The 23529-nt window shown below is 45.1% G+C and overlaps 1 protein-coding gene across 3 annotated transcripts in view; it reads right to left on the minus strand.

Moving 5' to 3' along the window:
- The window catches only part of MYO10 (myosin X), a 281060-nt gene that overhangs the window by 37596 nt on the left and 219935 nt on the right, over positions 1-23529 (minus strand). For all 3 annotated transcript variants that reach the window (XM_049861415.1, XM_049861406.1, XM_049861424.1), the window contains 6 exons: positions 16258-16382; positions 16047-16161; positions 5020-5126; positions 2807-3037; positions 2436-2481; positions 808-1680 (listed from right to left, as the gene is read on the minus strand). In XM_049861415.1, the coding sequence (XP_049717372.1) occupies positions 808-1680; positions 2436-2481; positions 2807-3037; positions 5020-5126; positions 16047-16161; positions 16258-16382 (1497 nt within the window). The remainder of the gene's footprint in view (positions 1-807; positions 1681-2435; positions 2482-2806; positions 3038-5019; positions 5127-16046; positions 16162-16257; positions 16383-23529) is intronic.

A 23529-nucleotide genomic window follows, 5' to 3' on the forward strand; every position in this document is an offset into this window, starting at 1 on the left:
CCCACACAGCCAAAGCCTATATTTAAATGCCAGTTCTCTAAGGCCTGAAGCAAAATTCATCACACAAAAGGCGCTTCGACTGTAGCTGGAAAGAGAAAGGCATTCAAGATTATCTATAAGACTGTGTCTCTGAAATCTTTGTATGATATTGGGGTATGACTTAATCCAAAGGATGATGCCACAGGGGTGCGGACTATGGAAAATTTCCATTTCAATCGGATGGCGCCAGTAGTTTGCAACTGGCTGCTAACTTAAAAGGTTGCCAGTTCAAACCCATCCAGCTACCTGGTGATGTGCTTCCATAAAGACTGTTGCTTTTGGGTGCCATCGAGTCAATTCTGACTCATAGCAACCCTATGGGACACAGCACAGCTGCCCCTAATAGGGTTTTCTAGGCTGTAATCTTTATAGGGGAGCCCTGGTGGCACAGTGGGTGTTTGGCTGCTAACCGAAAGGTCAGCAGTTTGAATCCACCAGCCGCTCCTTGGAAACCCTGTGGGGCTGCTCTGCTCTCCTACGGGGTCGCTATGAGTCGGAACCGACTGGATGGCAATGGACGTTTTTTTTTTTTAATCTTTACAGGAGCAGATCACCAGGTCTTTTCTCCTGCAAAGCTGATGGTGGGTCCAAACTGCTGACCTTTTGGTTAGCAGCTGAGCGCTTAAGCATTGAGCCACCAGTGCTCCTCTGTAAAGATTACAGCCAAAAAAACCTACGGGGCAGTTCTACATGGGGTTTCCGTGAGTGAGAACCGACCCCACGGCAAACAGCAGCAACCTGCCTACAGAGAAGACAGGAGGGGCTCACCGAGGACTGGGCCCCTTCTGAGCTGAACCGGTACGCCCCGGAACTGTTGTAGGTCCCCACGGAGCAGCGGTAGTCTGGGGACCACTGGCTGCTGCAGGAGTTGGAGAAGGTCACGCTGCTGCCGGAAGTGATGGCACCGTCCTCGTAATCGTCCTGGTCGTAGTCGTAGTCCCCGTCCGGGGAGGGCAGGTCGCCGGGGTTCTGGGGCAGGCAGTAGGTGGACTCCCCGCTGGACGAGTTCTGCAGGCTGACCGAGTCCGGGGCCGACGGGGCCAGCAGCACGGTGCTGTCTGCGCTGGGGCTCGTCGGCACCACCGTGTCGTTCATGTACGGGTCCTCCTCGGAGGAGTCGTCGCTCGTCCGGATGCCGCTGGTCCTCTGGTCCGAGTGGCCGTGCTCGCTGGGGTTGGGGGAATCCTTGAAGGCGTCGTCGTCCGCCTCAAAGCCCTCGTCCACCTCCTCCTCCGGGTAAGGCTGGCTGAAGTTGAAGCTGGGCTTCTCCGCGGACGCGCTCTCGGCGAGGTCATGAAACTCGCTGCCCGCAGAGAGGGAGCGCTCGATGTTGCGCACACACTCATCGATCTCGTCGAAGTTGAGCGACTCCAGGAACTCCTGCGCGGCTCGGCAAGCCTCGTCCTCCAGCCTCCGGAGCTCCTCATCCCGCAGCTGCTGCAGCTTCTGCAGCGAGGCCTCGGTCAGCGACAGCTCCTGCTGCTCCTTCATGCGCTGCAGGTCCTCGATCTCCTTCTCCAGGCGCAGGATCTCTTCCACCTGCTTGTTCTCCTTCTGCTTCTCCAGCTCGCGGGTCAGCGCCGCTTCCTCCTGGCGCTTCTGCAAGGCTTCCAGTTCTTGCCGCTTCCTTGCCTCTTCCTCCTGGATAGAAAAGCAAGGTAGATATAAGCAGACTTCACTACAAAAAAAACGCATGCACCATTCCTTTGCAATGAGGGAAAACCAAACCGGCTGCTGTCAGGTCGGCTCTGACCCCACGTGTTACAGAGTAGAACTGTACTCCACGAGGATTTTCTTGGCTGCAATCTTTTACTGACAGATCGCCAGGCTTTTCTTCCATGGCACTGCTGGTGGGTTCAAACCATCAACCTTTGGGTTAGCAGTGGAGTGTAAACCTCTCCTACCACCCAGGGACTTGCACTGCAAATGAAAAGCCATGACAATATATGGTTACACTAGTTTACAGAAATTACCCTGTAGTGACGCACATTAAAATCTCAGAGATGCACTAAGCTTTATCATACCTGGAAAGCAACTGTAAAGGGTTAGAAATTGCATCATTAACATTTCCTCTAAAGTTCTTCTTTTTATACCTTTCTATTTAATTTTGAATCTTTGAGTCAAAATATTTGAAATGGGACCCAACTGCCATTGACTCCAACTCATGGAGACCCCATGTGCGTTGGAGGAGAACCGTGCGCCACAGGGCTTTCAATGGCTGATTTTCCAAAAGCAGAGTGCCAGGCCTTTCTTCTGACACGCCTTTGGGTGGACTTGAACCTTCAACCTTTTGGTTGTCGGCCAAGCATATTAACCATCCCTGTACCAGCCAGGGACTCTCTGAAGTGTGATGGAAATGGAAAAATGAGATGCCAAGTTGTCAAGGCATTCTTTACCTGCTGGGCACGGATCTCAGCTTCTCTTCGCACTCTCTCTCTTTCTCTAAAAACAGTAAAAAAAGAAAATCAGCAACAACAAATCCTTATCAGAGAGATTAATTTTTCTTTTAAAATGCTTCATTAAAGACAACTTAAAAAGCAGGAAGGATATAGCCTTTTGGCATTGTACTTATTCTGTGCACAAATACAAACGTAAGTAGAACTAGGTCTTCAATGCTGCCAAGAAAGTATGCATTCAATACACCAAGAGTTACAGTTTCAAATAGCAGGTTCAGTTGCATCCACCGGGAATTCCTTAGGCAGGGGTAGATACTGAACATTCAATAAAGGTGCCCTTCCGTTTCAGCCAAGCTATAAGTGAACTGTACCTTTCCTCTTCCTCCCGTTTCCTCCTTTCTTCTTCCTCTCGCTTCTTCTTTTCTTCCTCCTGTTTCTGAGCCAGCAGCTGCTTGTACACTCTCCGAGCAAGCTGACCTCTGAGCTGCTTCTGGAAAATTATAGCTGCTTTTTTCAGGTGCAAAAATCTCCTCCTCAGAAGGAATGTTCTAAAATTCTTCTGGAGTGTCACTACACAAGAAAGGACCTTTCTGTACTGCTTTCTAAAAACACCAACAAAAACAAAACAAAACAGAATAACCGTTGAGGTAATGAAGCGTCAAGAAATTCAAATGAGCTTCCATGAATGCTGGAAAACAAAGGAAGGAGAGCCTGGCTCTGCAAGCAGCTCATTACTTCATGCTCATTATAGAGACGGGAGAACAAGGAGGCCCCTTTTAGTCAAAACAAAGCAAAAGAAACATAAGAGTAACAAAACAACAGCCAGGACCCTATCATTATTTTGGCTCCATAAACACACACAATCCCCGAATGCTTACTTTGCATTGTCCCGACCAGAAGATGAGTTGTAAACAGGACCAAAAAAGATTTGATATATTCTCCTGTTCACATGGAGCCCCTGAGTGGTGCAAATGGCAAATGTGCTTGGCAGCTAACTGAAAGGTTAGAGTCCACCCAAACATGCCTCAGAAGAAAGGCCTGGCAATCTAGTTCTGAAAAAGCAGCCATTGAAAACCCTGTGGAGTTGCTGGGCCCAATTGCTGGGCGGGGGGCTGTGGGGACCATGGTCTTGGGGAACATCTAGCTCAAATGACATAACAGAGTTTATAAAGAAAATGTTCTATATTCTACTTTGGTGAGTAGCATCTGGGGTCTTAAAAGCCTCTGAGTGCCATCTAGGATACTCCACTGGTCTCACCCCTTCAGGAGCAAGGAAGAGTTAAGAAAACTAAAGACACAACGGAAAGCCTAGTCCAAAAGATTAATGGACCACATCTAGCATGGCCTCCACCAGATTGAGTCCAGTACAACTAGATGGTGCCCTGCTACCACCACTGACTTCTCTGATAGGGATCACAATAGAGGGTCCTGGACCAGAGCTGGAGAAAAATGCAGAACAAAATTCTAACTCAAAAAGAAAGACCAGACTTGCTGGCCTTACAGAGACTGGAGAAACTCTGAGAGTATGGCCCCAGGACACCCTTTCAGCTCAGTAATGCAGCCACTCCTGAGGTTCACCCTTCAGCCAAAGATTGAACAGGCCCATGGAACAAAACAAGACTAAAGGGGCACACCAGCCCTGGGGTAGGGACTGTAAGGCAGGAGGGAACAGGACAGCTGGTAATAGGGAGCACAGGGTTGAGAAGGGAGAGTGTGACATGTCGTGGGGTTGTTAACCAATGTCATACAACATGTGTACTATTTGATGAGAAACTAGTTTGTTCTGTAAACCTTCATCTGAAGTTTGATAAAAAAATGTATATATAAATAAAATACAATAATTCATTAAAAAAAAAGAAAACCCTATGGAGCACTGTTCTCCTCTGATGTGCATGGGGTTACCATGAGTAAGAATTCAATCAATGGCATATGGTGGTGGTGGCTAGTGGCCTGTTCATATATGAAAAACCAGGGTTTGAGCGAACCAGTTTGGACCCCTGCTGAGAATGTGCCTTTCTACCCCCACATATACTGAATCAGAACCTGCCTTTTTAACAAATCCCCAGGTGATTTTTCTCAGCAGAGGTTCGAACCGGAATGAACCAGTTTGAAACCCTGTGAAAAACAAAATAAAAAAACGAAAAGTCCCACAACCACAGGACAGCTTTGTACTTCAGAAAAGGCATCACGAAGGGTGCATAGGTGGCCAGAACTAAAATGCCCGTGAAAAGAAACTGCCTCTTTCTCCAAACAGAGGGACAGAACTCTTGATTCAATGAGATATTTGACTCATTTACCTAATGGAGAGGCACTAGGTAAACAAGTCAAATATCTCAGCAGAGTCCCTTAGCATCATTGCTCCAAGTGAGATGTCAAAAAGTCACTCACCCCTGATTTACTTTTTGCCCAGTTCAGGCTTATGGGGTCTGGTGGAGCTGGTCAGCCAGCACTGACCTTGGACTCCCCTCAGCCTCGTCCCCACTAGGACCTAGTTCTGCTCTGAATGGAAAGCACCTGACTCATGCTGTCACCTGGTAAGATGCAGTGAGGAAGGGACTCCTCAGGGGTGTAATGTGGGTCTTACCGTGCCACGTAGCCCAAGATATGCGCCCGGATCACCATGGCCGCCCGGGTCACCTCCTCCTCCCGCCGCTTCTCCAGTTTCTGTTCCAGGGATTCACGAAGGAAGACCTACCCAAGAGAGGCCCCACATCAGAACCAAAGAGCATGACTGGTAGAAGGAAGACATCTCTAAATTACGGGTATCTTTCGGTGGGGTCGCTGTGAGTCGGAATCGACTCAACGGCAGTGGGTTTGGTTTGGTTTTTGGTTTTGGGTTGGGGGAGGAAGATCTTTTCGTTCTCTTGAAGTTTACACCAAAACATGTGGCCATCTTTCTAGAATATACTTCTCAGACTCCCTGGGGGGTAAAAGACTAGTTTGTTTTTTTTTAATTTCTTACCTGTAAAGATGAGAAAAACATTTGTAAAGTGTAATAAAAGTATACTACTAGAAAGATAAAATAAAAAAGATATATAAAATACAAATCCCCTTTTTTAAAATTATTATTATTAAATTCAGCAGACATAAAATGATAGCCAAACTGCTATGAAGGTTTCTAAATGTTTTATCTCATTGTTCATGAATCAGCACCAGTCCAGGGCCACACCTTGAGTCTAAGTACCAGAAGTATGGTAAGCTAAAATTTTTTGAAAAAAATAAGAAAAAAAGAAATCCAGAAAATTTCTAAAATGTGACTTCACGATCACGTAGAAACCTTCTCTTGGTGCTTGTTCAGTGATTATAGCTATTTTTCACTGAGGGCATCTTGGTTCCAAAAACGTAAATGCACATAGAGAAAATGGCATTAAGAATGAAATTCCGACAACCTCATTTGGTATTAGAATAGAATCATTGAAGCTCTGTCTCAGTTCAGCTCCCGTCGATTCTGACTCACGGCGACCCTACAGGACACAGTAGAACTGCCCCAAAGGGTTTCCATGAAGCATCTGGTGGATTTGAACTGCTGACCTTTTGGTCAGCAGCCAAACGCTGTGCCACTAGGGCTCCACAGAATACCAGAATGGGGGACAAAATGAATGTAGCTGCTGGGAAATGGGCACCTCAATCCTGTGTTTGTCAGAAAGATAAGTCTTGTCTGATAACTGGCACTTTATATCAAAATTGCTAATTTTTGGGAAGATATGCTAATATTAAGATTCCCCCTCCCATCAAGGTAGCTCTTAATTTTGTGCTTTCAGATTTAATAAGTGGATGAGAAGCCTTGAATTATTCCCTAAAAAACCAGGGTCAAACATTTTTAGGCTTTTGCATTACCAGTCAGCATGGAGGCCTTTTGGGAGGGGCCGACAGAATACCCTCCCTCGTGGTTTGCTTTATGCTCCTGTGAGCCATTCCGGCCCATAACCATGCAGGATGCTCTGGGCGGAACCATCTTCCAGACTCTCTGCTCCGCCTTCTTGACAACATTTGGGTAAAAAAGCTGATAAAGAATCTTACTGCCACCTGACACACAGAAGCCTCATCTTTCCTGCTCTTGGTTCCTGAGCGTTTCTGAAAATCTACCACAAGTAATTCTAGAAGAGTTTCTATCACATCCTCTTCTTATAAACGCAGTGAGCATGCTCTGTGGATGTGAGATTGTATCTTTAATATTATATTGATATGTTAAATATATTACCCACTGCCATCGAATTGATTCCCACTCACAGTGACCCTATAGGGCATAGCCAACTGCCCCATGGGGTTTCCAAAGAGCGCCTGGTGGATTCAAACTGCTGATCTTTTGGTTAGCAGCCGTAGCTCTTAATCTCTATGCCACCGGGGTTTCCAAATTAAATATATATATTTATAAATATATGTATATAAATTAAATACATAAATATATATAATATAAAAATATATATAAAATGCAAAGGACAGAAGCTGCCAGTGCAAAGCTTGCTTGGTTTGCTACTGAGAAAAGGTTTTTAGAAATGTGACTCTCTCTGTATTATCAAAGTGTGGATCAAAAGCAATTTTCATCAAGACTAAAGCAAAAAACCAAACCCATTGCCATCGAGTCGATTCTGACCCATAGCGACCCTATAGGACAGAGTAGAGCTGCCCCATAGAGTTTCCAAGAAGTGCCTGGTGGATTCGAACTGCTGACCTTTGGTTAGCAACTATAGCACTTAACCACTATGCCACCAGGGTTTCCTAATCAAGACTAGATGGTATTTAAGCTTCTCTTTGAGATCACTGTCCAGCGTAAAGGATCTAAATTTTGATGCTTCCAATTTGGTGAGTGCTAACAAAAAGTAATAACGTCAAATCTTGAGGGACAAGCGGTGGTGCTGGGGACATCATTAGACAGAAGCGTAGATTCTTATAAGTGATAAGTTTATCAGGTGGACAAACGGAAACCTATATGAAAGAACAAATGTCTCACCCCTTATCAGTCAGTTTTTCCTTCTGTGGTGGCTTGTGTGCGGTCATTACACTGGAAGCTATCCCACCAGGATTTCAAATACCAGCAGTGTCACCCATGGTGGACAGCTTTCGGTGGAGCTTTTAGACTGAGACAGACTAGGAAGAAAGGCCTGGTGATCTGCTTCTGAAAATGGCTAGTGAAAACCCTCTTGATCACAACAGACTATAGTGCTGGAAGATGAGCCCCCGAGGGCTGGAAGTTGCTCAAAACACACAATGGTTGCAACAGTTCACACAAGCATACAAATAATCACGAAGATGGCAAAGGACCAGGCAACATTTCAGCCTGTTATACACAAGGTTGTCACGAGTCTGAGCCATGCAGCTGACAACAACGACAACGACAAATGTTCTGGCTGGAAGCAGCATCAATGAAAAGTCTGTTCCGGTTTTATGACCATTAAACAGGTAACTCTTCTGCTCTGCCCACGAACTTACACCCCTGGTTTCCACGCCTTAATACAGACCCCCTTCACTCATCTGAAGGGCAAAGAAAGGAACCAAGTGCTTTGGGAGACTCAACCCTGCTTCCTTGAGGACATCCGCCCTGATTTATGAACGTCACGCGGACGCCAACGCCTCTTCTCGCAGCCCGGCGGGTGAGCCCTGGCATCGCCTTCTCAGGACACAGCCGAGCACCAAGTCACACGGCCTGGCTGCTATCACAGAGGCACCGTGCAACAACCCTGGGAAGGACGCCTGCCATTCCGGGCTGAGTCCTCCACCCTCTGGAGCGGCTCTGCTTCCTTTGTTTTCGCTTATTAAAAAAAATTTTTATTGTGGTGAAACGTATCGAATAAAACATTTGCCATTTCAACCATATTTACATGCATGATTTAGTGACATTAATTACAATCACCATGGTACTGCTCTGCTTACTTATACTCAATATGAACAACTGTACGTGACTCTTTTTCATCATTACCTTAAGTAGCTTGAGATCCTATAGGTTATTCTATTAAGATGTCTTTATAAAAATAACTCTCACAGCCTTTATTGCCATAGAACGGAGGAAGGAAGAAGGCCTGGCAATAGTCCAGGAGGTCAGAGAGGGGAAATGTGTTGGAGAAGAGATGACTCCATTTCTGTCTGCTAAGCCAGCCTCCCCAGTAAAACCATTACCCCTTCCACTCTCATCTGTCTGATGAATTAACCCAGTTGTGTCTGCACAGTCTCTGAGATGTTGCCTAGGGCAGTGTCTGGCGCCTCGCCTGAGGCAGATCCCTTACATGACATGGCCGAATGCCCTTAGGACCCACCCCCACCACTCACGTTGGCTTCTAGACCTATACTAGACAAGTCCCAGTGAGCCCCCAAAGGTGAAGTACAAAGTGTGATCCAGGAGGCATGCTACATGGCCAGAGAACTGCTGGATTTTTCTAATTTGTACAAACAGAAACCTGGGGAGTTTGTGTGGGAATGGCTATTAAGAGTGCGGGATAATGGTGCGAGGAACATAAGGATGGACCATTCTGAGTTTATCGATATGAGCCCGCTAAGCACAGATGCTTCATTCAATGTTTCAGCTTTAGAGGTCAGAAAAGGATGTAACAGTTGATTTGGTGTGGTTGTTGAAGCACGGATTAAGTGGTGGACTACAGTAAATCAAGTTGAAATGCCAGACCTGCCTTCATGTGCTGTAGAAGGTATCTGAAGGCTTAGGGAAACTGGTATGTTAGAGAGGATTTATCAAGGTGGGTCCACAGGTCCACTCATGGAGCGCCCAGAGGACACACTTTTCACCACAACGGAGAGGAACAAATTTGTGAGGGGAGTCCCAGCATCCTTGAAGACTGCTATCTTATATAAGTCAGACTTGATAGTGGGAACTGCCCTAACTGAATTAAGACACGTAACTACAAATGAGGCTGACTGGACCCTGTGGTGGTAAGGGCCAAGTGGCAGGACTTAATTGACAAAGACAAGGTGAGTGCGGTTACTGTAATGGACAGCAGAGTCAAAGCAGTACTCAGAATGGCGTTGGCTACTTAGTCATGGTGTCCCCAGGAGTGAAACAGATGGGAAGTCTACTAAATATTTACTTGATCCGTACAAGCAGAAGAATTCTAGGTCAAGTGAACAGCAGCCCAACTAGAACCTCAAGAAGAGAGAGCCACGGCCCCTCAATTAGTTCCCAGGCTTGAATGAAGGGGGGCTGGGTCCCCTTAAGGAAGGACCCCACTGCACTACCAAAAATTTATACTGTTTATCTTTCTCCCTTTCTGTTAATCCCTTTCTCTAAAGGGATCTATGGCCTTTTACGAGTGGCTGTTCATTGGGGAAAAGGAAATAATCAGACTTTTCAGGGATTACTGGACATTGGCTGTGAACTGACACTAATTCCCAGAGATGCAAAATGTCCTTGTGGCCCACCAGTCAGAGAGGGGGCATATAGAGGTCAGGTTATTAACGGAGTCTTAGCACAGGTCCGTCTCACAGTGGATCCAGTGGGTCTCTGAACCCATCGTGTAGTGATTTCCCTAGTTCCAGAATGCATAACTGTAATACACATACTCAGCAACCGGCAGAAACCACACACTGGATCCCTGACACGTGGAATAAGGGCAGTTATGGTAGGAAAAGCAAGTGGAAGCCACTAGAGCTGCCTCTACCTAGGAAAATGGTAAACCAAAAGCAATACCATAGTGCCGGAGGTATTGCTGCAATTACTGCCACCATCAAGGACTTGAAGGATGCAGGGCTGGTGATTCCCACCACATCCCTATTCAACTCGTTTATCTGGCCTGTGCAAAAAATGGACAGGTCTTGGAGAATGACCTTGGATGATCGTAAACCTAACCAGGTAACTCCAGCTGCAGCTGCTGCTCCAGATGTGGTTTCATTGCTTAAGCAAATTAATAAATACATCTCGTGGTAACCTGGTATGAAGCTACCGATCTGGCCGATGCCTTTTGCTCAATTCTGGTTTCAAATGATCACCTGAAGCAGTTCGCCTTCTGCCAGCAAGGCCAGTAATACACCTTTACTGTTCTACCTCAGGGATGTATATATTCTCCAGCCCTGTCATAATTTAGTCCGCAGGGACCCTGATTGCCTTTCCCTTCCACAAGACATCACACTGGTTGGTCTATTACATTGAAGACATTACGCTGATTGGACCTAGTAAGGAAGAAGTATCAACAATTCCAAACTTATTGGTAAGATTTCCACGCTAGAGGTGGGAAATTAATCTGACAAAAACCTAGGCGCCTTCCACCTCGGTGGAATTACTAGAAGTCCAGTGGTATGGGGCATGTCGAGATATTCCTTCTAAAGCAAAGGATAAGCTGTTACGTCTGGCTCCTCTATCACTAAAAAAGGAGGCACAGCGCCTGGTGGGTGTACTTAGATTTTGGAGGCCACAGATCCCTCATCTGGGAGTGCTACTCCGGCCTATTTATGAAATATCTTCAAAAGCTGCTAATTTTGAGAGGGGTCCAGAACAAAAGAAGGACCTGCAACAGCTTCAGGCTGCTGGGCAAGCCACTCTGCCCCTTGGGCCGTATGATCCAGCTGAGCCAATGGTGCCTGAAGTGTCCGTGGCAGATAGAGATGCTGTCTGGAGTCTTTGGCAGCACAGACCCTTAGGATTCTAAAGCAAAGCCCTGCCAGCCTTTGCAGATAACTACTCTCCTTTTGAAAAACAGCTTTTGGCTTGTTACTGGACCTCAGTAGAGGCTTAATGCTTAACCGTGGGCCACCACGTCACCATGTGGCCTGAGCTGCCCACCGTGAACTGGGTGTTGTCTGACCCACAGAGTCATAAATTGAGATGTGCATAGCAGCACTCTGTCATTAAACTGAAGTGGTATATACGAGATTGGGCCTGGGCAGGACCTGAAGGCACAGGTAAGCTGCATGAGGAAGTGGCCCAAGTGCCATGGTCACCACTCCTGTCACATTATCTGGCCTCTTCCAGTCTGATCATGGGGAGTGCCTTATGCTCAGCTGACTGAGGAAGAGAAAACTCGTGCCCAGTTTACAGATGGTTCTGTGCAATATGCAGGCACTACTCGAAAGTGGACAGTGGCACCACTACAGTCCCTTTCTGGGACCTCCCTGAAGGACAGTGTGAAGGGAAATCCTCCCAACGGGCAGAACTTTGAGCAGTGCACCTGGTTGCTTACTTTGCTTGTGTGGAGAAATGGCCAGATGTATGACTGTATACCGATTCATGGGCTGTGGCCAATGGTATGGTTGGATAGTTAGGTACTTGGAAGGACCAAGATTAGAAAATTGGTGACAAGAGGCACGGGGAAGAGGCATGTGGATGGACTTCTCTGAACGGGCCAAAGTAGTGAAGATATTTGTCTCATGTGAATGCTCACCAAAAGGTGACTTTGGCAGAGGAGGATTTTAACAATCAAGTGGATAGGATGATGTGTTGTGTGGAAAGTCATCCTCTTCGTGTAGTCACTCTAGTCATTGTCCAATGGGCTCATGAACAAAGTGGCCATGGCGGCAGGGATGGAGGTTATGCCTGGACAACATGGACTTCCATTCAACAAGGCAGACTTGGCTACAGCCACTGCTGAGTGCCCAGTCTGCCAGGAGCAGAGACCAACACTGAGTCCTTGATATGGCACCAGTCCTCGAGGTGATCAGTCAGCAAGCTGGTGACAGGTTGCTTACACTGGACTGCTTCCATCATGGAAAGGGCAGCATGTTGTTCTTACTGGGATACAATCTTATTCTGGGTAAGGATTCACCTTTCTTGCACACAATGTTTCTCCCAAACTACCATCTGTAGACTCACAGAATGCCTTATCCACTGTCATGGTATCCCACACAACATTGCCTCAGATCGAGGGACTCACTTCACAGCAAATGAAATAAGGTGATGGGCCCATGCTTATGAAATTCACTGGTCTTACCATGTTCTCCATCATCCTGATTCAGCTGGCTTGACAGAATCACGGAACGGCTTTCTAGACACAATTACAGTGCCAGCTAGGTGACAATACCTTGCAGGGTTGGGTCAATGTTCTCTAGGAGGCTGTATATGCTCTAAACCAGCATCCAATACACGGTGCTGTTTCTTTCCCATAGCCAGGATTCAGTTACAGGAATCAAGGGATGGAAACGGGAGTGGCACTACTCACTAGTACCCCTAGTGACCCATTTGCAAAATTTTAGCTTCCTGTCCCCATGACCTATGCTCTGTGGATCTAGAGGTCTTAGTTCCAAAGGGAGGAATGAGCCCATCTGGAGATACAATACAGATTCCATTGAACTGGAAGTTAAGAAGGCCACTGGGTCACTTTGCACTCCTTATGTCTCTGGATCAAAATGCAAAGAAGGGCGTTATCATATTGGCCAGTGTGACTGATTCTGGTTACCGAGAAGAAAATTGGATGGATGTTGCATAATGGGGGTAAAGAAGAGTATGTCTGGAATGCAGGAGATCACTCGGGGTGTCTTAGTACTACCATGCCCTGTGCTTAAAGTCAGTGGAAAACTACAGCAACCCAATTCCAGCATGACTACCAATGGCCCAGACCCTTCAGGAGTGAAGCTCTGAGTCACCCTACCAGGCAAAGAACCACAGTCAGCTGAGGTGCTTGCTGAGAGTAAAGGGTATACGAAATGGGTAGTGGAAAAAGACAATTCTAAATACCAGTTACATGTGACCAGTTGCAGAAACAAGGACTGTAACTGATATGAGTATTTTTTCCTTTTTGTTATATATGTATGCGTGCATATATATTGCAATTATTTTAGTTTTCTTCCCTCCCTCAAAAAATATCAGAGGTAAATGGGATCAGTATATTTTTGATTATATGTATGTTAGTTGTATCACGTTAGGCACAACTATGACTTCGGAATTGTCTTTATTTACAGACTGGGTATGGTTTAAGGAGGTGTATACAGGTGCCAAGTTGACAAGGGGTGGACTGTGATCGTTAAGATTGGATGTCAACTTGGCTGGGCCAGGATTCTCAGTGATTCTGTAGTTATGTAATGATGTAGTCTGGCAGTTATGTAATGATATAGCCATTCTCCATTTTGTGATCTGATGTAATCATCCTCCATGATGTGATCAGCCAATCGTTTATAAGGGGACTCTCCTCAGAGGCGTGGCCTACATCCAATATATATATATGGTAAAGCTTGCTAGCTCACTCTGGATCCTGCATCTGGTTCGTCATCATTTGAACTCCAGTTTTTGGGACTTGAGCCAGCAGCCTGCTGCCTGATCTGTTGATTCTGGGATTTGTCAGCTTCTGCAGCCCCACGGGCCAACAGTCTGTCATCTGACCTGCCAGTTTTGGTTGCTCTGCCCCTGCAAATACATGAATCAGGAGAAGCCTCCAGCCTGACCCATGGATATGGGACTTGTTAGTCTCCAAAGCAGCATGAGGCATTTCCTTTGGATAACTCTCTCTATATATACATTTATATATGCTTCACTGGTTTTGCTTCTCTAGAGAACCCAACCCAAGACAGTGGATGTCAAAAAGGTTTCCTGTCAAAGTTTCTGTCTAAACCAAGACGTGGAGGAGGAATTGGCTAAATAAGGAGTAGAAAATAAAATTCCAGGCAGAAGCAACCCCCATGAGTTACACCTTTGTACAATTCCCTCCCTTGGAATGTGGGCAGAACCTATGACTTGCTTTTAGCCAACACACTATGGCAAAGGTGATGGTTAGTCACTCCCATGATTCCATTATATTAGAGCCCGCCTTGGCAAAGCAGAGTGAGAGATTTGCCTGTTGACCTTGAAGAAGTAAGCTGTCAAGTTGTGAGGGGGTCACAAGGCAGGGAACTATGGGCGGCCTCGAGATTCTGAGAGCAGTCCCTGACTGACTGCCAACAAAACATGGGAACCTCGGTCCTACGACCACAAGGAACTGAATTCTACTAATGACCATGTTGGAAAAGGGCCTCAAACTCCAGAAAGGGACACATTCTGGCTGACATCATGATTGCTGCCTGGTGAGAGCCTGAGCAGTGGGCCCTGAGAAGCCACGCCCAGACTCCTGACCCATGGAAACTATGTTTTGGTAAATGCATGTTGCTTAACGCCACTAAGTTTGGGGTCACTTGTTGCACAATAGATAGCTAATAAAATACCTCTGCATGCCATCCCCACCCTATTAAATGTGTACATCGTAAATCACCGAGTGGGACGTCTACGGTGCCCTTTTTCCTTGCTGAGCGGCCTCAACGTGATGCCTAAATACTTGGCAATGATCTCACATGAGTTCGACTGTAAGACATATTCTCTCTGCCTCCATTTTCCCTTTTTTTTTTTTTAAATAAAGAAATTTCTTGGTTAGCAACTACATGATATGAGTGGAAAGAAAATATGTTTCAGACTTTGCCCTGCTACATGGAGGTTCAAGAAGATCCGGCTTGAGGACCAGCTCTTACTTCTGGGGATGTACACATGCGTAGAGGTCTCCTCACAGCTATCTGCATTTCTGCGTCCTACATATCTCTGTCTTTCCTGTGGGGTAAGATATTGGTGGGGAGGGAATGGGGTGAAAAGCCAAATAAGCTTCAGGGCTGTTCTTTGGTACAGGGATAAGAGGTCATAAACCAATTTTATGGTCACTTTTTGGTGTTCAAGCCAGACTGCCTGCCTCTCATCTCACGTCTTGAGTAACAACAGGTTAAAGACCTCAGCCATGCCAGCATGTTCAAAGAGTAGACTGGGATTTTGGTGACCTATGGGATTTCAGCATCTTCTGGAGATGGAGAGTGTGTGTGGGAAAAACAGCTAGGATTTGAATTATTCAAAGTTAGAAAGATCTGTGGGTCCCTAGTTGGTACAAACGGTTAAAGCACTCAGCTGCTAATACAAAGATTAGAAGTTTAAGTCTATCCAGAGGAGCCTCGGAAGAAAGGCCCGGCAATCTACTTCTGGGAAAAAAAAAAAAACAACCATTGACAACCCTATGGGGCACAATTCTCTGACACACACACGGGGCCAGCTGCCATGAGTCAGTGTCCAGTCGATGGCAGCTGGTAGAAGGGTCTGAGGTCTCACTTGGTGGACTCTGGAGGCTGATCGGCACCGAGCTGTTTTATCAGTCAACAGCTGTTGCCTGCCTGGATGAATACACACACAGAAACACTTAGGATCAGACGCACTGGAGTTGCAATGAATCCCACTTACAATCATCGTGTTTTGGGGGTAGACCTTAGTAATAGGTGCTCCATGTAATGTTGCAGCGTGTAATTTGCTGATGTCATCATTATCTGTAAGTTTATAAGTAATGTTCCCAATGCCCAAAGACAAAGATGAGATTTATAAAACATACTGATAAAAAGGCAATAATAATGAAAGTTAAAAAAAAAAAAAAAAAGGTATTCAACTTACATCAGAACTGACTGACGATGACAGAATCATAGGAACAAAACCTCTTCATAAGTTGGGGACTACCTGTATTTCAATGTGTTCCCTAACAAAAACAAGGGACCTGAAAAGTCAAGGACTTCAAATAGAATGGTAACTGCTTGGAAGACCAGAGGTTATGGTGGGCCTGATCACATGAGCATCTTGCAAGTGTTAACAGAACAACTGACTGGCAGGACCACCGAACACGCAGCCTGTGAGCACAGGTTAACACCGCCGAGGTGTCTGGTGGGGTTGTTCTTTCCCCACAGCACTACCTTCGTCTTCCCCAGCTGCCACTCGCTGTTGGAGGCGTCATAGAGCTGCAGCAGGGCGGTGCACTTTCCCCGAACGTCCTCGGGCAGAGTCAGGTTCCTCATCAGCACTTTATACCTACAATACAAAGACGCATGGTGTCACCTCGGGCTGTGATTCCCTGTTTGCCAAATCCCTTTGGAAAATACAAGGATCCAGGCAGCTCCCTCTTGCCTTTTGTAGAAGTCCTGAAAAGGTCTTCGGACTGCGTACCCAGCCTTTCGGATCCTCACTGTCTCCAGCATCCCAGAGTATCGCAGCTGGTTGAGCACAACCGCTTGGTCAAACTGGTCTGGCATCTAAAACACATAAAAAGGTAAGGAGAAAAAGTTAACAAGGCTACCTCCATTACTGTTTTACTGACATGCATGCCTTTGAGCCTGAGTGCACACGTGCGTGCACACAGGCACACGTGAGAATTTTGAAAATACACAAAAACAGAATAAGAGATAAACCACCACATACCCCTCGCCCAGTTTACCCAGAATCTCCCCGTGTACATCTTGCCCCAACTATGAGATCATTTACTTTTTCCCACTGTATAGATAAGAGGAGCCCTGGTGGCGCAGTAGTTAAAGTGTTTGGTTGCTAACCCAAAGGTAATCGGTTCAAATCCACCAGCGGCTCTGCAAAAGAAAGATGTGGCAGTCTGCTTCCTTTAAGATTTACAGTCTTGGAAACCCTATGGGGGGTTCTACTCTGTCCTGTAGGGTCACTTTGAGTCAGAATTGACTTGATGGGTATGGGTTTGGTTTTTGGACTGTGTGCACACACACACACACAAACGTTGTTGTTGTTAGATGCTGTCAAGTCGGTTTCGACCCATAGCGACCATAAGTACGATAGAATGAAACGCTGCCGGTCCTGCACCATCCTCAGGATCCTTGCAAAGTTTGAGCCTATTGCTGCAGTCACTGTGTCAAACCTGTCTGCCATGCTTCCACCATCACAGCAACACGTAAGCACCCGCAGTACAACAAACTGACAGATGCACGGGGCCACACACACACGCGCATATACATATATATTTTATTTTTGCTGTTGAGAATATACACAGCAGAACCTACACCAATTCATTAATTTCTACATGTATAATTCAGCTACACTGATTATGTTCTTCGAGTTGTCCAACCATTCTCACCCTTCGTTTCCAAGTTGGTCCTCCCCCATTAACAAAAACTCACTGCCCAGTAAGTTCCCTATCTAATCTTTCAACTTGCTGTTGTCAATTTGATCTCATATAGATAGATCCTGAAAGGGTATAATGCTCGAGACAGACATTCTTTGCTAGTTAACTGTTTTTTGGTTTTGAGAAAACTTCAGGGAATATTATTGGTTTAAGGTTTAAAGATTATCTCAGGGCAACAGTTTTAGAGGTTCATCCAGCCTCAATAACTCCAGAATTTCTGGAGTCCATGAGAATTTGAAATTCTGTTCTGCATTTCCCACCTTTTGATCAGGATTCTGCTATAGAATCTTTGACTAAAATGTTCCGTGATGGTAGCCAGGCACCAGCCAGCTCTTCTGGTCTCAGGGCAAAGGAGACAGTTGCTCATGGAAGCAATGAGCCACACATCCCATTTGCTCCTCCCATTCCTGACTCTCCTTCTTCCTGAGTTGCTCCAGGCAGATAGAGACCAACTGTTGTGCCTTGGATGGCAGCTCACAAGCTTTTAAGACCCCAGGAGCTACGCAAGGAACTAGGAGGTAGAACAGAAGCACTAAACACATTATTAGGCCAATTAACTGGGATGTCCCATGAAGCCCATGACCCTAAACCTCCAACCCAAGGAACCGAATCCTGTGAAATGTTTGTACATAAGCAGCCTCAGCAGCTGCTCTTGTGTTGTTCTTGTAAACATACCTATCACTCAACTTTTTATAGATGTCCACTTCGTGACATCAGCTACAAGAACTGGCTGTGCGACCCTTAACCAATGCTATTTTTCCATCACTGTAAACCAAGTCAGTGCTCCATAACCAATAACTCCCATTGTATATTCTGAAGTCCTAAACCCAGTGCCGTCGAGTCGATTCCGACTCATAGCGACCCTATAGGACAGAGCAGACCTGCCCCACAGAGTTTCCAAGGAGCGCCTGGCATATTTGAACTGCTGACCCTTTGGGTAGCAGCTGTAGCACTTAACCACTACACCACCAGGGTTTCATTCTGAAGTCCTAGACGTCACATAAAGGAGCCCTAGTGGTGCAATGCTTAAGCGCTCAGCTGCTAATTGATAGGTCAGCAGTTCAAACTCACCTGCTGCTCCATGGGAGAAAAGTCCTGGGGATCTACTCCAGTAAAGATTAAAAAAGAGAATAAAATGAAAGATTATGGCCTAGAAAACCCGATGGGGCAGGTCTTCTCCATCACATGGGGTTTCTATGAGTCAAAATCGACTCCGTGGCACCTAACAGACATCAGAGCATCTCATTTGTAAATACTTCAGTATGTGTCACTTTCTAACATACCCACAACGCCACGATCCCATTTTTTAAAAATACTCATCATCCCTTAATATTAATCAGTGTTCAAATTTCTGATTGTCTCCCAAATATCATAAATATACCACCATTTTTAAATCTACTTTTCCCCCAAAATCTAAAGCGCCATACAAATACCACTTTATTTACTTTTTCAACTTTCTATGAAAGGCATCGTTTTTAGACACACACACACACCCATACCCAAGGATAAATACAAATTGAAATAAAAGGGTTTAAATACCTCTGGTGAAAATAAGGGGAGAAGGCTCCCCTCCTCCCTTGTCCTTTTATGATTCATTTTAGATTACCTATAATTGTAATTTTTTTTTTCTCTGAAAAGTATGTAAATCTAAGCTGTCTCCCTGTCTGGCAGCTCCCTCTTTGAAATGTAACTTCAGGTAATTCTCTCCTACTTTCTCGTTTTTTTGAGGAAAGAGATTAGCAGTCCCTCAAGCGGCCCTACGTCCAGTCATAAAGATATTAGGAAATTAACAAGATTATTTTGAAACCACAAACGTGATGTGTTGTATCAGCTTAGCTATAAAACTGTTAAGATTGGTTTCTGTCTTCGCAATCTCTTTAGCGGATTGCCTATGATGCATTTCTTTTTCTTCCATTTTTCTGGAGATTTTCTGGGTCAAGGGTAGAATTTGCTTTTAGTAACTTTTCAGCAACAACAACAACATACATCAGCAATGCTAGTCAATGGAGAAAAGAAAAAATAAAAAAAGACTTTACATTTCCTCCATTTCTAGTCAAAAAAAAAAAAAAAAAGGAGAGCTCAATACCATTATCACAAGATAAAGAAATAAGAATGTTAATCTATTTAAAGATAGAGGAAATCAAAGCAAGACTTGTTCTAAAATGTATCCTCTTATCTGCTCCCTTGCCAAACAAACTGGCAATGCTGCCACAATAGTTTTTCAGGGTAAAGTAGGAAAACTAGGCCACTTGCAACTTTCCAGAGGGTGATTTTTTTTTTTTAAATCCAACCACCTAATCCCTTTCACTTAATTTGTACTATGTTACTATACAGAGCAATGGATAAAGAAACTGAAAACTGGGGTCACAGGATGCAAGCAAATAGTTAAAAAGTATAAAAAAAAAAGTGGCTTAATTTGTGACCTTTAAGAATCAATTCTACATTGAAATCACTAACACAAAACCAGGCTTAAAGCCATGCAACTCTGCCCACTTTCAGAAATAGCACAAATAAAATTAAAGAATGTTCTTCAAATCTCCCAGATTTATTCAGCAGCTGTCATCATCGCTAGTGGATGGACTTCCATTTAATTTTTCCCACACTGTCGTCAAATTGTCTTTATTCAGCAGTTTTCTAACCGAGTATAGCCAACAAATTAGGGCATGAACATACAAAGAACTGTGGTGCTTGGATTCTCAGTTATTTGAAATGCACTTAGGAAAGTGATGAAAGGATAAAAATATGCAAACAGAATTACCCTTTTTTTTTTCTTTACCCTTATACCATATTTTAGAATGAAGAAAACTGGCAGTGGGGGAGTGGGAAGGAGCAAATCCTTCTGAAGGTATTTTATTAAAATGGTTCTGTTGTATTTACTTGGAAATAAAATCAGACCATTAAGCAATCTACAAAGACAAGGGTGCAACTAACCAGCGAAATGTTCCAACTTAACATTTAACCATCTGATGCTCAAGGACTTTTAATTTAAAATCTCTCTGAAGCTTTTATTGTTTTTAACCCTTACTCTTTTCCTTCCTTATTTTCTTCTATTCTCTATTTAACAAAGTCATACAAATCCCCTGCTTAGCACCAGAGATACGAAAACATCCTAAAAGATATTACTTAAAATGGACGTCCCGTCCAGAAAGTTCGGCAACACTTACCATCTTCCAATCTCTCCTAGGACACCCCACCGTCAGTGTGGCTATTCAGGCCAAAATTCATATGGAAAACAACTGCCTCACTGACCTTTCCCCCACAGCCAAAGACACTGAACAATAATGAACACCATTCCTGTGCTTTAAAAGTGCTCCGTCACCATGGCAACCCCTTCCACTCTCAGGCTAATTAGTGTGGTGTGGTTGTAGGATTTGATACAGCCCAGGGAGGGGAGGAGAGAGCCAGGGCTGGCTACTTGCAGGTTCCCATTGCGATTGTATTTCTGCCTCTTCACAGTAATTTAACCAGGGGGTAAAAAAAAAAAAAAAAAAGGGGGTAGGGGGATCTATAGGCCGATTGTCACCCTGGGCAACCAGACTGCAATTGCCAGGGGGGAACCACCTGTATTTCCATTGGTGGTTCTGTTTTTAGTTTCAACTTCCTTTTCTGGTGAATTTAATGTTCAAAGATGACACAGCTGGAGGCCACACGAGTAACAACTTAAAGGCATTTTTCCTTTCAAAATTCACTCCAGCACTCCAGTCTCTACTGAGTTCATGCTCGCAAAGACTTCCTGTAGTGCACTAAGTGAGGTTTTGATGGCACCAAATAGGCTGGATTTTGGAAATAACAGCCATAAGCCCACTGCCCTTGAGATTCCAACTCAAAGCGACCCTATAAGACAGAGTAGAGCTGCCCCATAGGGTTTCCAAGGAGCAGCTGGTGCGTTCAGGCTGGTGAATTCAAACTTCTCACCTTTTGGCTGAGCTCTTAACCACTGTGCCACCAGGGCTCCAGCAACCCTATAAAACCAAAAAACCAAACCCACCGCCACTGAGTTGATTCTGACACATAGTGACCCCGTAGGGTTTTCGAGGCCATAAACCTCTACGGAAGCTGACTGCCACATCTTTCTTCTGGGGAGCCGCTAGTGGTTTTGAACTGCTGACTTTTTGGTTAGCAGTCCAGCGACCCTGTAGAACACAGTAAATCTGTCCCACAGGGTTTCCAAGGCTGTAATCTTTAGGGGAGCAGATCACCAAATCTTATTTCCATAGAGTGACTGGCGGATCGAACCACCCACCTTACAGTCAGCAGACGAGTGCCTCAGCCATTGCGCCAACAGGATTCCTCAACAGCCATAAACCAGGGCCATTATGGCACCACAATGTGGTCTTGTTCCATTTACTGAGTATTTATTAAACATCTACTATGTGTAACTCAGTGACCCTGTAAGAACTGCCCCATAGCATTTCCAAGACTGTAAATCTTTATGGAAACAGACTGCCACATCTTTCTCCCTTGGAGCAGCCAGTGGGGTCAAACTGCCTACTTTTTGGTTAGCAGTCGCTGTGAGTTGGAATCATCCATACACGAGAGACCTGAGTTCGGTTCTTGGCCAATGTGCCTCGTGCACGACCACCACCTGTCCATCAGTGGAGGCTTGTGCGTTGCCACGACACTCAACAGGTTTCAGCAGAGCTTCCAGACTAAGACTGACTAGAAAGAAAGATCTGATGACCTACTTCTGAAAACCATATGCACCACAATGGTCTAATCTGAAGCTCACGCGGATAGTGCAACTAACCTTACAGAGAGGGCTTAATGTATTAGGTATTATCTGTACTTGTGTTACTATTTATGGGGCATTGTTGTTGTTAGGTGCTTTTGAGTCGGTTCTGTCTCATAGCGACCCTATGCACAACAGAACGGAACACTGCCAGGTCCTGTCTCACCCTCACAATTGTCGTTATGCTTGAGCCCACTGCTGCAGCCACTGTGTCAATCCATCTCATTGAGGGTCTTCCTTTTTCGCCGACCCTCTACTTTACCAAGCATGATGTCCTTTCCTAGGGACTGATCCCTCCTGACAACATGTCCAAAGTATGTGAGACTTATTATGGGGTATACCTCTACCCTATTCAACTTAAACACAAACCAACCAACCTTACCTTTTCTAACCTTATAGAGAAGACGTACTCTATCAGGTATATTTGTCGTATCTGAATTACCATTATGGTAGATACCTCCACCCTATTCAACTTAAACACAAACAAATTTTACCTTTTGAGAACCCCTCTTCAATTGAAGTTAAAGACCCCTTAAGAGCTTACCAAAAGTCAATAATGTTAGCTTAACAGAATGGCATTCCCAGCTGAGTATCAGCTGTGAAAGCTTTAGCACTGGATGTCCTTGCCTCTATTAATCAACAATGATGACTCTGCTAGGCACCTCAAACTTTATTTGCTTTCTTTGCTGCGTCAAGCTCTGAAAAGGACTTAGTAAGCATTGTTGGAGAAGCAGTGTAGCATGCTCTGAGCAGTTTTCACACACACGGTTACTAAAGCAATCTACTTTTCCTGATCTTGAACATGCAGCAAACAAAAACCAGCTGAACTAGCGACAAAGTACTCACTTCAGTCGTTTTACTCCGGGCTTGTTATTTTACACCGTTGTTACCACTTGCTAATTTCCGCATCGTGAGAAGAGAAGCTATTTTTTCCCCTGGAGCAGCAGCAAGTGCCAGGTGAGGAACAGGAAGGAACACAGTTCCCTGCCCTGCCTTGCACAAGTGGAGCTGCGAGCCAGTCCCGGAGGTCAGATTATGGAGTCTGGAAATTTCTCACTCACCAAGGACTGCCAGCAAACCACACCCCTCCCGGGACTGACTAAGTTATCACCCTAAGCCAAGGAAACCCGAACTGGCCGCTGTTGCAGTTAAATCAGGTCCACACAAACCTCAGCTAAAACTAAAAGGAAAAACGTGATTATAAATTACTCACACACACACACAAACACATACAGTAACATCTTCCCAAGGCATTGCTTTGGTCACACTGTACCTCTGTTGACAGACATCCAGCATACACCAAGTTAAGACAAAAGCTTCAATCTTACACTCTAGGCCTTACAATACGCCTGTCTTCCCTGTCAACATGCCTCTTGTTAGGTGCCATGAACGAAATGGTACCCAGCCCTGCACTGTCTTCATGATGGTTAGTATGTTAAGTCTATTGCTGCAGCTATTGTGTTAGTCCATCTCAATGAGGGTTTCCCTCGCCTTCGCCGGCCCTCCATTTTACCATATATGATGTCCT

The sequence above is a fragment of the Elephas maximus genome, chromosome 2, assembly GCF_024166365.1.
Source record: "Elephas maximus indicus isolate mEleMax1 chromosome 2, mEleMax1 primary haplotype, whole genome shotgun sequence".
Classification (NCBI taxonomy): domain Eukaryota; kingdom Metazoa; phylum Chordata; class Mammalia; order Proboscidea; family Elephantidae; genus Elephas; species Elephas maximus.